The 13907-nt window shown below is 46.8% G+C and overlaps 1 protein-coding gene across 4 annotated transcripts in view; it reads right to left on the bottom strand.

Annotated features, from left to right (window-relative positions):
* ANK1 (ankyrin 1) overlaps positions 1–13907 on the bottom strand; it is a 241294-nt gene that overhangs the window by 17097 nt on the left and 210290 nt on the right. For 3 of the 4 annotated variants that reach the window (XM_018041977.1, XM_018041976.1, XM_018041978.1), the window contains exon 39: positions 315–873. In XM_018041977.1, the coding sequence (XP_017897466.1) occupies positions 315–873 (559 nt within the window). The remainder of the gene's footprint in view (positions 1–314; positions 874–13907) is intronic. The other variant, XM_018041979.1, reaches the window with a different exon arrangement.

The raw sequence follows: 13907 nt of genomic DNA, 5'->3' as shown, positions 1-13907 counted from the left end.
CCCCCAGCCTCTCTCCTGGGGGCTGCACAGGAGTTGGGGGGTGGGTGGTTCGGGGAAGGACTGGCCTTTGCAGACGCAGTTCCAGTCTTTATCACAACACAGAGGCCTGCGAGCCGGCTGGGAGGCACAGGGGCAAGCTGGCACCTTACTGAATTATTTCCTCCAGGGCGTTTCGCACACAAGGTTTTGGGGGCAGCAGCATATAAAAGTCCCCCATTACTCACTGCCAGGCACAGGGCCCCGCCCGCCCCCCCCACCCTGGAAGCCCGGGACTGCAAAAGGCACCCACCTGGCAGCCCAGCACTTGCCCTTACCTGTCCTGGCTTGAGTCCGTCGCCCAACTCACTGTGGGGGTTTCTGAGACGCGGGCATGTACACTCTGCTGGCCTGAAACAAGAGACACTTCACGCTCTGAGTCCTGCCCTGCACTTGTCGAGTCCTCCTGCCTCTCATGACCTGGCAGCTTCTCTTCTGACCTCTGACCTTCCTCCTGGTCAAGCAAATCGATAAGGCCATTTGTGGCATCTGAATCCACCGTGTCGTCCTCCACGAGGTCCAGAGAGCCCAAGGTGGGGCCCCGGGGTCCCTCGGAGAGTGCCCCCTCCAGCTTCCACTCGTGCCCGGTGGCGTCCGAGTCCTCGGCCTTGCTGCACTCCAGAGAGGAGTCCTCAGCAGTGACCAGTGAGGGCGTGAGGCCCGCGGACCACACCTGCATGTCAGACATCTCCAGCAGGGCGTCATGCTCCGTGCCCGCCAAGGGGATGGCGTCTAGGACGGCCACCTCGTTCCAGTACTGGTCTGCGCGCAGCGGAGAGGGGAGCGCGTAGTGCAGGGAGGCGGGGGACAGCAGCTCGTCCTGCAGCGACGAGTAACCTGGATGGGCAGACAGAGGACGACATGCTCCAGCGGCGCCCTCCGTCACGCGCGCACGTGCAGGGCCACTCACTCGCGCACAGGCTCGGCCACGATCGGGCATGCGCATTCCAGGGCGGAGCTGCCCAAGCCTTGTGGCTGCTGCCCGGGCACGTGGGCAAGAGGACAAGGCTCTGGGGCGCGGGGCGCGGGGCAAGCCGAGGGTGGAGGCTGGACGCCAAGAGAAGAGGATGGAACGCTTGCTCTTCCGAGTCCAGAGCAGGATCAAGACGCCTTGATCCAAAGGCTTGCGCCCGAGCCTTCTGACAGCCTTGCGGAAGGAGGGGCTTCTCTCTCGTTGCACCCACGTCCCCTGGGCACAGCTCTGGGCAGGGGGGGGGGCCTCTGTTAGGGAGGCACCTCCAAGGGAGGGGTGCAACCCCAGAGCCACTGTGGGTGACTGTTCCCTCGCCAGGGGTTGTGGGGGGCCGTCTGGCGAGCACAGAGAGCATCCGCAGACCTCCTCGAGGTGGCCAAATGGGAAACCCCGAGGAGGTTTGGGATGGGGTCAGCCGTCTGCAAGCAGCGGCGTATGGATTCCAGGAACTGGGAAGGGTCTAAAGCGGCACCGAGGTTGGCGGGGGGTGGGGGGTCCTCCAGGGTTAACAGCCGGAGGCCGGGTCAGAGGGCCCACGAGGTGCCAGGCACATCACTGCTTCCTTGGAAGTCTGCCTAGTCCGGCCGGGTCAGCCATGAACCCGTGGGCAGGGAGCCAGAGGGCCCGGGCCCCTGACCGCAGCCTGCTCCCACGCCTGTTCCCTGGGGACGTGCCCGGACCCTGACCTCAGACAGTTTCCTGATTGGGTCTGGTGCGGAGATGTTAGGATCCTGTGGGGGTGCAGACGTGAGTGTGAGATAGGTGTGTGTGTTAGGAGCCTCAGCCCTCCTCTAACTGAGGTGAGGGAAGGAATCACTGCCCTTGCTTTGGAGCCGGTGCTGATCCACAGGCAGGGGAAGGGCTAGAAGCCAAGATTCTCCACTGGGTCCAGGTAGTCTGGGGCCCCGGGCGCACGCCTGCGCCCACAACCTCTGAAGATCCGGCAGAGCCCAGAGGGACCTGCGGCGTGGGTGGGCTGCCCTGCAGGGCCTCCAGGGGCCCTTCCCACAGCCCAGAGAGGCCCCTAACACAATGTCCACACTCTCCATCCCGCCACTCGACGTCACTCGGCCCCCTCCACTGTGTCCAGGCTTTCCGCCCCCGCTCCTGGCCAGACCGGTGCACCTCATGCCCAGCTGGGCCTCAGCTCCTGCCCTCCAGCTGCTAGACTTCTGACAGAGCTCAGCTGTCCTCTCCCTCCCTTCTCCCACCAAAACATACTGAGGTCCGTCTCCATGGCAGACCCCGTATGTGCTAAAGGGTTGGGGACTATAAACACACAGGCGCGCGCGCGCGCGCGCGCACACACACACACACACACACACACACACACAGCAGCAGCAGGTTCTCTTCCTCCTCTTTCTTTCACAACGTTTTCCCAATGACTCCAGCTCACCTGGATTCTCCATCTCTGAATCTGCCCCATGATCTCCCGAGCTGGTTCCCGGGACTGTCCACTCAGAGGACAAGGAGCCTGTCCCTGTGCGGAGCCTTCAGATATGGGAGGGACACGGGAGCCAGGACGGATGACCTCGCCCGTAAGTCATGAAACAGCAACGGCTAGCCAGGACAGGTGCGCAAGGCTGCGGGCAACCGAGCTACGTGCTTGACTCTCATCTTCCATGGGAGCTTTCCTCCTGCCTGATCTACAAGACTCCTACACGTCTACTTGGCTTTGCATCCCCAAATTAGGAGAAGAAGGAAGAAACCATGGTATCTGGGGGTGGTGTGAGCTGGTGGGAGGGCTGTGCGGTGACTGGGACCAAGGGAGCCCCGCAGCTCTGGCCAAACTGGGAGGGACAAAGCGGAGGGTGGGGGACACGTGTGCATCGGAGCTTCCCACAATAGTGACGCTGAGTCATTATGTGTGAGATTATGACCGAACTGGGAAACCAGGGCCACGGCCTTCCAACCCTCCACAGAAACCTCTGCAGGTAGAGGTGAGCAGGCCGTTTAAGAATCACATAATTAGTTGTCTTCTTGTTATTATTCTTGAAAGCATTATTCCATTATTACCATTACTAATTGAGTTCTCTCTCATGAAAGTATATCCAACATGTTATTTTCATTTGTCACAATATTACTCCTACCTTATAGATGAGGAAACTCGAGATTTAGCCTAAGGGACACAGAGTGGTTTTAGATTTTGCCAATACAATATTTTAAAGATAGCTTCATGGAGGTACAGTTGGCATATGATAAATGCACATTATATATATATAATTTATTTGGCTGTGCCGGGTCTTCGTTGCTCTGCAGGCTTTTCTCTAGTTGCGGCGAAGGGGGCTACTCTCTAGTTACCATGCCAGGCCTTCTCATTGTGGTGGCTTCTCTTGTTGTGGAGCACAGGCTTCAGGGTGTGCAGGCTTCAGCAGCTGAGGCATGTGCACTCAGGAATTGCGGCTCCCAAGCTGTAGAGCAAAGGCTCAGTAGTTATGGCACACGGGCGTAGCTGCTCCTTGGCATGTGGGATCTTCCTGGACCAGGGATTGAACCCGTGTCCCTTAGGTTGGTAGATGGACTCTTTATCACTCCGTGAGCCATGGAGGAAGCCCTAAATGCATGCACTTAAAGTAGATAACCGGAGCAGGTGATGGCGCCCCACTCCAGTACTCTTGCCTGGAAAATCCCATGGACAGAGGAGCCTGGAAGGCTGCAGTCCATGAGGTCGCTAGGAGTCCAACACGACTGAGTGACTTCACTTTCACTTTTCACTTTCATGCTTTGGAGAAAGAAATGGCAACCCACTCCAGCATTCTCGCCTGGAGAATCCCAAGGACGGCGGAGCCTGGTGGGCTGCCGTCTATGGGGTTGCACAGAGTCGGACACGACTGAAGCGACTTAGCAGCAGCAGCAGCAAAGTAGATAATCTGATAATTTCAGACACAGGGAAACACCCAGGAAACAAACCATCAGCACAGTGACGAGGGGGCCGTTCATCCTCCCTGAAAGTTTTCCTCAGGCTTCTTTGCAGTCCTTCCTTCCACCACCCTGCCCCCAGGTAACCACTAATCTGCTTTCGGTCACGGTACATTAGTTGCATTTGCCAGAATTTTATCTAAATGGAGCTATACAGTGTGGAATCTTTGTGTCTTTTTTTTTTTGTTTTAACTCAGCTTAACTTCATCCATGTTGTTGCATGTACTGACAATTCATCCATTGTTTTTGCTGAATGACTAGGTCACACTGTAGGGATATCTTTAACTTTTAAAGAAACAACCCACGTTTTTTCCCAAGTGTCCCATTTACATTCCCACCAGCAGTGCATGGGGGTCCCAAGTTCTCCACATCCTCAACACTTGATATGGTGAGTCTTTTTCACTCTAGCTCTCCTTACAGATGTGTAGTGTAGCTCCTTATATGAATAGTTTTAATTTGTATTTCCCTGATGACTAATAATGCTGAGTATCTTTGTGTGTGCTTGTTTGCCATTTGTATATCTTCTTGGTTAAGTTAAAATCTTATGCTCACTCTAAAGCGTGGGTTTTTTTTAATTATTGAGTTTTGAGAGCTCTTTATATATTGTGGATACAAGTCCTATAGCAGATGATTATTTTCCAATACTTTCTTCCAATCAGTAGCTTGTGGGTTTTTTTTTTCCATTTTTTGTAGTGCATTTTGAAGGGCAGAAGTTTTTGATGAAGTCCAACTTGTTGATTTGTTCTTTTGTGGGCTTTGCTTTGCCTTATCCAAGATCTCTAAGGTTTTTTTTTTTTTTCCTTATGTTTTAATCAAGAAGTTTATAGTTTCAGGTTTTACATTTGATCTATGATCTAGTTTGATTTTTGTATGTGAGGTAAGGTATGACTCGAAGTTCATTTCTGCATGTAAATGTCTAATTGCTCCAGCATGATGTGTGGTAAAAATGATCCACTGAATTCTCTTTGCTGAATATCAGTTGTTCCTGTATGTGCGGCTCTATGTCTGGACTCACTGACTTATCTGTCTTTATGGCAACACCACACTGCATTGGTCACTGTCGCTTTGTAATAAATCTTCTTGTTCAGTCACCAAGTTGTGTCTGACTCTTTTGTGACCCCATGGACTATAGTCCCCCAGGCTCCTGCGTCCGTGGGATTTTCCAGGCAAGAATACTGGAGTGGATTGCTATTTCTTGAAGTCACTGTAAATCCTTCAACTTTGTCCTTTTTCAAAGTTGTTTTGGATGTTCTAGGTCTTTTCCATATAAATTTTAGAACAACTTTGTTCACTTTTCACAAAAAAGCCTACTGGGATTTGATTGGGCTGCATCAGATATTCAGATCATTTCAGGGAGAACTGACAACAGTACTGAGTCTTCTGACCCATGAGAACAGTGTATCTCTCCATTTATTTGTCGTTGCTCAGTTGCTGAGTCGTATCCAACTCTTGGTGACTCCATGGACTGCAGCACATCAGGCTCCTCTGTCCTCCACTATCTCCCGGAGTTTGCTCAGGTCTTCTTTAATTTCTCTCAGCAGTGTTTTGTAGTTTTCAGTGTATATCTTCTACATCTTTTATCAGATTCACCTCCAAGTATTTCTATTTTTTCAATGCTATTGTAAAGGCTATTCTTTTTTTCAATTTCAGTTTGTACTTTTCCACCGCTAGTATATAGGATTCAATTGATTTTTTTATATACTGAAATTGTATCCTGAAACCTCACCAAACTCATTTGTTAGCTTCCATCGGATTTCTATATACATCACGTTGTCCGTGAACAAGGACAGTTTACTTCTTCCTCTCCAATCTAGCTGCCTCTTATTTCTCTTACTTGCCTTATTGTACCAGTGGCACCTCAAGGACAGTGCTGAACAGAAGCAGGGGTAGTGGGACTTCCCTGGTGGTCCAGTGGCTAAGACACCTCACTCCCAGGGCAGGGGGCCGGGGTTCCATTCCTGGTCAGGGAACAAGATATCGCATGCTGCAACTAAGAGAGCCCACACACTGCAAGGAAGATTGAAGACCTGAGTGGCCTAAGACCAGGTGCAGCCAAACAAATAAATACTTAGAACAGAAAAGGAAAAAAGCAGCAGCTGGAGGAGCGGGCATGGCTGTCTTGTTACTGAATGTGGGTGCAAGGAAGATTGAAGACCTGAGTGGCCTAAGACCAGGTGCAGCCAAACAAATAAATACTTAGAAAAGAAAAGGAAAAAAGCAGCAGCTGGAGGAGCAGGCATGGCTGTCTTGTTACTGAATGTGGGAGGAAAGCATTCAGTCTTTCACCATCAAGTGTAATGTTAGCTTCAGGTTTTTTTGTAGATGCCTTTAGGTCTCTGCTCCAGTCAACTGCTACTCTTCATACTCACCGATCAGACTGTCCAATTTGGGGGACAATTTGGTAATTTGCCCTAAGTCCTCACTTCTCCTACAGATTCTAGAAGAGTTACTGATTTTTCAAAGTGTTTAGCTTTGTACTTGTTGTCAGCATGGTGTGGTGACATCCACGCTCCTTACATGCAAAACCAGATGCTGATTTATTTTTGAATATTCAACTATTTTGCATTCCTTGGATGAACCCCACTTGATCATGATGCATTGTCCTTTTATATAGCGTTGGATTTGGATTTGCTAAAATTTAGAGTTTCTGCATAAATGCTCACTCCTTATCAGTCTGTAGTTTTTTCTTTAATGAATTTCCTTCTTTCCTTTTCTTTTTGACCAAAAATGTAAAGTGGCCCTCATAGGATGAGCTGGGAAATATTATGTCCTTTAAAATTTTCTGAGTGAGTTATTTCTTCCTTAGTGTTTGCTAGCATTTGCCAGTGAAGTCATCTAGGCTTGGAGTTTTCTTGGTGGGAATGTTTTCTTTCTTTCTTTTTTTTTTTATTAATTTGTTTTATCGAAGTATAGTTGATTTACAGTGTTGTCTTAATTTTCACTGTGCAGCAAAGTCATTCAGTTATATATATATATATATATTCTTCATATTCTTTGCCATTCTGTTTTATCATAGGATATTGAATATAGTTCCCTGTGCTATACAGTAGGAGCTTGTTGCTTATCCATCCTGTACATAATAGCTTGCATTTGCTGATCCCAAACTCCCAGTTCGCCCTTCCCCCAGCTCCCCTCCCCACTGGCAACCACAAGTCCTTTCTCTGTGTCTGTGAATCTGTTTCTGTTTCACAGATAAGTTCATTCGTGCCATATTCTAGAGTCCACACATAAGTGACATGACATGGTAGTTGTCTTTCTCTGTCTGACTTACTGCACTTAGCATGATAATCTCTGGGTCCGTCCATGTTGCTGCAAATGGCATTATTTCATCCTTTTTCGTGGCTGAGTAATATTCCATTGTATATGTGTACCACATCCTCTTTATCCATTCATCTGTTGATGGACAGGTTGTTTCCATGTCTCGACAACTGTAAATAGTGCTTCAGCGAACATTAGGGTGCATGCATCTTCAAATAATAATTTTGTTTGGATATACACCCAGGAGTAGGATTGCAGGATTACACGGCAACTAGTTTTTTGAGGAACCTCCATACTATTTTCCATAGTGGCGGCTGCTGCTGCTGCTGCTAAGTCGCTTCATTCGTGTCCAACTCTGTGCGACCCCATAGACGGTAGCCCACCAGGCTCCCCTGTCCCTGGGATTCTCCAGGTAAGAACATTGGAGTGGGTTGCCATTTCCTTCTCCAATGCAGGAAAGTGAGAAGTGAAAGTGAAGTTATGAAGTCACTCAGTTGTGTCTGACTCTTTGCAACCCCATGGACTGCAGCCTACCAGGCTCCTCTGCCCATGGGATTTTCTAGGCAAGAGTACTGGAGTGGGTTGCCATTGCCTTCTCCAATAGTGGCGGCACCAACTTACAAACTGGTGGGAATGTTTTAAATTATACATTGAATTTCTTTACTATATTCAGAGTATCTCTTTCTTCCTGTGTGAGCTTTGATAGTTTGTATTTTCCAAGAACTTTGTCAGTCTCACTTATGCTTTCAAATTTACTGGAATAAAATTATCATAGTATTATCATCCTTTTGCTGCCTATAGAATCTTTAGTGATGTTACCTCTTATTCTTGACATGTAATTCTTTTCTTCTCTTTCATGATCAGTCTGGCTGGATGCTTATCAATTTATCGATCATTTCAAAGAACCAGCTTTTGGTTTTAATGATTTTCTTTAGTGTTTTCTGTTTGTAGTTTCATCATTTCTGCTTTGATCTTTATTATCTTCCTTCTGCTTACTTTGGGTTTAATTTGTTCTTTTTAGAATATCTTAAAATATTACAAACCTGAGGTAACTGACTTGAGAACTTTCCTCTTGTCTAATGTGGATGTTTAGTGCTATAAATTTCTCCCTAATACTGCTTTGCTGGCATCCCATACATTTTGCCATCTCGTGTTTTTATTTTCATTCGATTCAAAATACTCTCTAATTTCCCTTTTGCTCTCTTCTTTGATCCACGGGTTACTTAGAACTGTATTATTTAGCTTCCACATGTCTGAGAGTTCCTACGCATCTTTTGGTTATTGCCTTGTAATTTAACGTACTGTGGTCAGAGAATATACTTTGAATGACTTAAATTCTTTGATATTTATCAAGACTTGCTTTATAGTCTAGGACGATGGTCTCCAACCTTTTTGGCACCAGGGGCCAGTTTCGTGCAAGACAATTGTTTTCATGAACTGGGTGCAGGAGATGATTTCAGGACGATTCAAGCGCATTACATTTATTGTGTTCGATTTGTTGAGAATCGAACACCACGGTTGCTCTGACAGGAGATGGCGCCCCGGCAGTGATGTGGGTGTTGAGGAGAGCTGTACAAACAGATGAGGCTTCCCTCACTCGCCCACCACTCAATCCTGCTGTTCCTAACAGGTGGACTGTGGCCCAGGGGTCAAGGACCTCTGGTTGAGAATATGATCTTTGTCAGTGTGTTCCAGGCACAATTGAAAAGAGTGTGTATTCTGCTGTCGTTGGGTGGAATATTCTATGAATGTCAATCAGGTCAAGGTGAATGACTGTTGTTCAAATCTATTTGGGTACTCATTTTTCTACTTGTTCTATCAATTAGCAAGATGGGGGTATTGAAATCTCCCACTATAACTGTGGTCCTGTCTATTCCTCACTGTGGTTTTCTCAGATTTTGCTCATGTATTTTAAAGCTATGTTACTGGTGCATTAACATTTAAGACTGCAATGCCCTCTTGATGGACTGCTTATCCTTATGAAATTATTTTCTTTATCCCTGATAAGATTCTTTGTTCTGAAATCTACTTGTTTGCTATTACTACAGCCACTTCAGTCTTCTTTTAATTAGCGTTAGCATAGTTTATGTTTTCTCGCCCTCTGACTTTTAAGGAATTTGTGTTTTTACACTTAAAGACATTTCCTGTAGGCAGTATATAGTTGAAACCTTTATATCTGCCTTTTAATTTGTTTTTTTTAGATAATTTACAATAATGAGATTATTAATACAGTTAGGTTTAAATCTATCATTTGTTCATTTCTACTTCTGTCCTATCAGGTTTTTTGTTCTCTTTTCCCTTACTTTATGCCTTTTTTAAAAAAAATAATAGTTTTGTTTATTTTTGGCTGTCCTAGGTCTTCGCTGCTGCACAAGTCTTTCTCTAATTGTGGTGCGTGGGCTTCTCAGTGCAGCGCCTTCCCTTGTTGCAGAGCACGGGCTCTAGGGTGCTTGGACTCAGTAGCTGCGGCTCCCCGGCTCTAGACTACAGGTTCAGTAGTTGTGGTACATGGGCTTAGTAGCCCCATAGCATGTGGGATCTTCCCAGATCAGGCATCAAACCCATGTCTCCTGCACTGGCAGGTGGGTCCTTTACCACTGAGCCACCAGCGAAGCCCTTTTTAGGCCTTCTTTTGGGTTAATTGAAAATTTCCATTTTATCTCTCTGGATGGCTGATAAGCTATGATTCTTTGAGTAGTTTAGTAGTTGCTTTTGGGCTTCTGGCATACATCATTAAACTACCCCAGTCTACTTCTAAGTGATATGATAACACTTTGCATATAGTATAAGAACCTTACAATAATATACTTCCGTTTTCCTCTCTCAACTTTTTCAACTTTTGTACCATCGTTGTAATACATTTTACTTTTATATATGTTATAAACACATCATTATATTATTTTGTTTAAACAGTTATCTTTTAAAGGGATTTAAATAATGAGAAAATTATGTATTATCCTTACAGTTAGCATTTTGGGCACTGTTCATTCATTCATGTAAATCCATATTTCTTTCCAGTATCATTTTTCTTTTGGCCTGAAGGCTGTTTTATGAAAAGAAAATTGCTTGTAGCAGTCACTTCCTGTTGACGACTTCCTTCTGTTTTTGTATGTCTGGAAATGTCTTTATTTGCTTTCATTTTTGGAAGTTATTTTTGCTGGGTATAGAATTCTAGGTTACTTTAGAGATGTTCTACTTTAAAGATATTGCTCTGCTGACTTACTTCCATTGTTTCCAGTGAGAAATATGATGTAATCCTTATCTTTATCTCCATATATAATGCATCTTTTCCCCCACCTTTGGCTACTTTAAAAACTTTATCACTGGTTCTAACCAATTTGTTTAAAATGTGCCCTGGTAAAGTAAATTTCATGTTTCATGTGGTTAACGGAACTTCTTGGATCTGTGTAATTATTGTTTGTGTCAACTTGGAAAATTCTGGGCCATTAATTCTTCAAATACTTTTTCAGCCCCTTTCTCTGTTGGAAACTAATTTCACAAATATTAGGGCACTTGAAATTGCCCCATAACTCACTGATGCTTTTAAAGATTTTTGTTGTTGTTCTTGTGTTTCATTTTGGAGAGTTTCTATTACTATGTTGCCAAGTTCACTTTTTCTCCTTTAATGAAATTTAATTCAGTGTATTTTTCAACCTAGATCTTGTAGTTTCATCTCTAGGGGATTGGTTTGGGTCTTTAAAAACACCTTCTAAGTTTCTACTTGACTTTTAGAACATCTGAAATAGTTATAATAACTTTTACCATTCTTGTCTACTAATTCTAACATCTGCATCAGTTTTAATTGATTGATTTTTCTTCTCATTATGGGTTTTGTTTCCCTGCTTCTTTGAATGTGTGTCTGAGAATCTTTAACTGGATTATTTGAATGTCAGACACTGTGATTTTTATCTTGTTGGGTGCTGGATATTTTGTATTCCTGTAACAATTCTTTAGAGTCCCTTGGACGGCAAGGAAAGCAAACCAGTCAATCCTAAAGGAAATCAACCTTGAATATTCATTGGAAAGACTGTTGTTGAAGTTGAAGCTCCAATATTTTGGCCACCTGATATGAAGAGCTGACTCATTGGAAAAGCCCCTGATGCTGGGAAAGATTGAAGGCAAAAAGAAGAAGGGAGCAGCAGAGGATGAGATGGTTGGATGGCATCACTGACTCAGTGGACATGAATTTCAGCAAACTCTGGGAGATAGTGGAGGACAGAGGAGCCAGTCTATGGGGTCGTGAAGAGTCTGACATGACTTAGCATTGAACAACAACAAATGATTCTTGAGCTTTGTTCTGTTATGTCATTGAGTTACTTGAAAACAGTTTGATCCTCTTGAGTTTTGCTTTCAAGGTTAATTAGGTGGGAGCATTGATCAATCTAGGGCTAATCATTCTCCATTATTGAGAAGGACCACTCTGTGTTCCCTATGCAACGTCTGTGACAATCAGTCTGACTGTTGGGAATAGATGATTAATAATCAAAAATTTGTGGGGGACCTTCTGAAGCTCTCCAGAGTGCTGTCTCTGTGCAGCTGTCTCTTTAGGGAATTCCAGCTGCCCTGATCTCCTTGGACTGTCAGCAACTTCTCCTTAACCAGGGGGTCTTCTGGATTTCTCTTCCTTCCTCCATGACTTAGAAACTCTTTAGAGGCAGTAATCCAGGCAATTGTAGGGTTCATCTCATTTATTTTCCACTTTTCATATATCACTGACCTTTACTGCCTGATGTCAGTGTCTTGAAAACTGCTGTTTCACATAGCTTGTCCATTTTTTGCTTGTTTTAAGCAGGAGCGATATGGTCAGTCCTTGTTGCCTTATCTTAGCCAGAAGTGGACTGCATCTCAGACAGCTCCTCAGATATGGTTGGATAAACATTCTATCACTCCTGGGAATCTCAGTAAGATTTGATTAAGGGTGAGAGAGGGTAATAACTCTGCCAGTCACAGTATGCCTGAGTCTCATTTTTGGTGACTTTACCACCTTGAAATTTCCTGGGGTTCACATGAATGGAATTTCACCCAAAACGAAAGTGTGTCCACAAAGAGAACTCATGCACACCCTTCCTCAGGACTTCTTTCTGCCTTGTGTTTATCCTGGAGCCTCTTCCCTGATCACAGGATTTGGGGGCTATGCTCCCTGCCCCCTCTCAGTCTCCAGAGGACCCCACTGAGCCCCCCGCCACACCCCCACAAGCATGGATCTGAGGCTGTAGGTGGCCATACTCGATGGAGTGGGGATTCCTACTGAGCAGAGGCCATGCTCAGCGAGGACTCTGGGTGGACTGGAGCACAGGAAGGTTGGCTGAGCCCTCTGGTTGAGATCCAGAAGTGCCTGTCTCTTGAGCAGTCTCTCATGACCCTACCATACCTGGGTCACCAGCCCATCCCTCTGTCTAGAGCTGTCCCCTAGGGGTTGTATTTTGGGGAAATCGGGTAACAGGCAATCAAACACATAGCCTTGGGGCAGAACAATCCAGTAGTACCCACCCCCTGATTCCAGCCCCTCCTTATCTCAGCTGTCACCCGGGGTCTCTGTTAACCCAGATGTAACGATGACCCTAATAATTTGATGTCAGCAGCAGACTCGACAAGAGGGGGACAGACAGCCTGACCTCAGACGGAAGCCACACTCCCCTAGCTGGGCTGAGTCGAAAGAAACGACATATTATATTTCCAAGTAGACGTTGCATCCAACCCCTGAAATCAAATGGAGTTGACTGAATGGGATACGAGATATCCATCTTTCCCTTTCATATGAGAAATCTGTTTTATTTTTAGGAACACTTTTTTTTTTTTTGCTCTATGGGCAAGTTTTTTTCCTTTACATTTATTCCCAGGGTCTGGGGCAGTTCCCTCCTGTACAGGAGAAGCAAACTGGCCCTTCTGCCCTGGCCAGTCCAGACAAACCCAGCAAGAAGAGCCAGGAAGGAAGGATGAGAGGCCTCAGGCTCCTATCTTCCTGAAACCACAGAGCAACCAATCACCACCCCACGTGCCCACGGTGGCCGAGGGAGGCTCAGACGAGCAGAGAGCAGGGAAAGCACAAAGGAATCAAGGGAATGCCGTGGCCATCAGCATGAGGGCCGGGCTGGCCCGGGGACAGAAAGCCAGAGGAAGGGCAGGGGGCAGCCGTCTGCCTGCTCTTCCACCTCTGATCCTTCCTGCTCCTCCTCTCCAGGCCAGAAGGGCATGGTCTTCCCGGGACAGGAAGGCAGAAGGCAGGAAAAACACACAAAGCCAGCTCTGGTGCCCCGAAAGGCCAGGATGGACCAAGCGGACGTCTGAGTGTCTGCTCCGGCCTGGCGGGAGTGAGCACGCAGGGCACACGGCCCGTGTCTGCCGGGACACCCGTGGGATGAGGGGTTCGGAAGGGCTGACAGGCGACAGAGCGGCCAGGAAGCACACAAGCGTTCAGAGTATGTCTGCAATCAAAGCGGGGAGGACCCCTGGTCAACTCATCAGATCTCGGGACTCTTCTGCTCCAGACCGGCCATGGCTCTCCACCACCCTCCCAGCAAAACCAGCGTCCCCACTGTGGCCTGGAGGAGCCGGCCTCCCGCGGCCTCTGCCCTCTTGTCCTCCTCTCTGGCCCTCCATGCTCTGCGGATGCACCAGGCTCACCTGCTTGGGGCCCCTGCCCCGACTGCTGGTCGGGGCTCTCTCTCTCCAGTTCACATGGCCACCCCGCCTCTCCCTCCAGCCTCTGTTCACATGCTAC

Source organism: Capra hircus, chromosome 27 (genome assembly GCF_001704415.2).
Source record: "Capra hircus breed San Clemente chromosome 27, ASM170441v1, whole genome shotgun sequence".
Classification (NCBI taxonomy): Eukaryota; Metazoa; Chordata; class Mammalia; order Artiodactyla; family Bovidae; genus Capra; species Capra hircus.
This window is presented reverse-complemented; position numbering and strand designations above follow the sequence as displayed.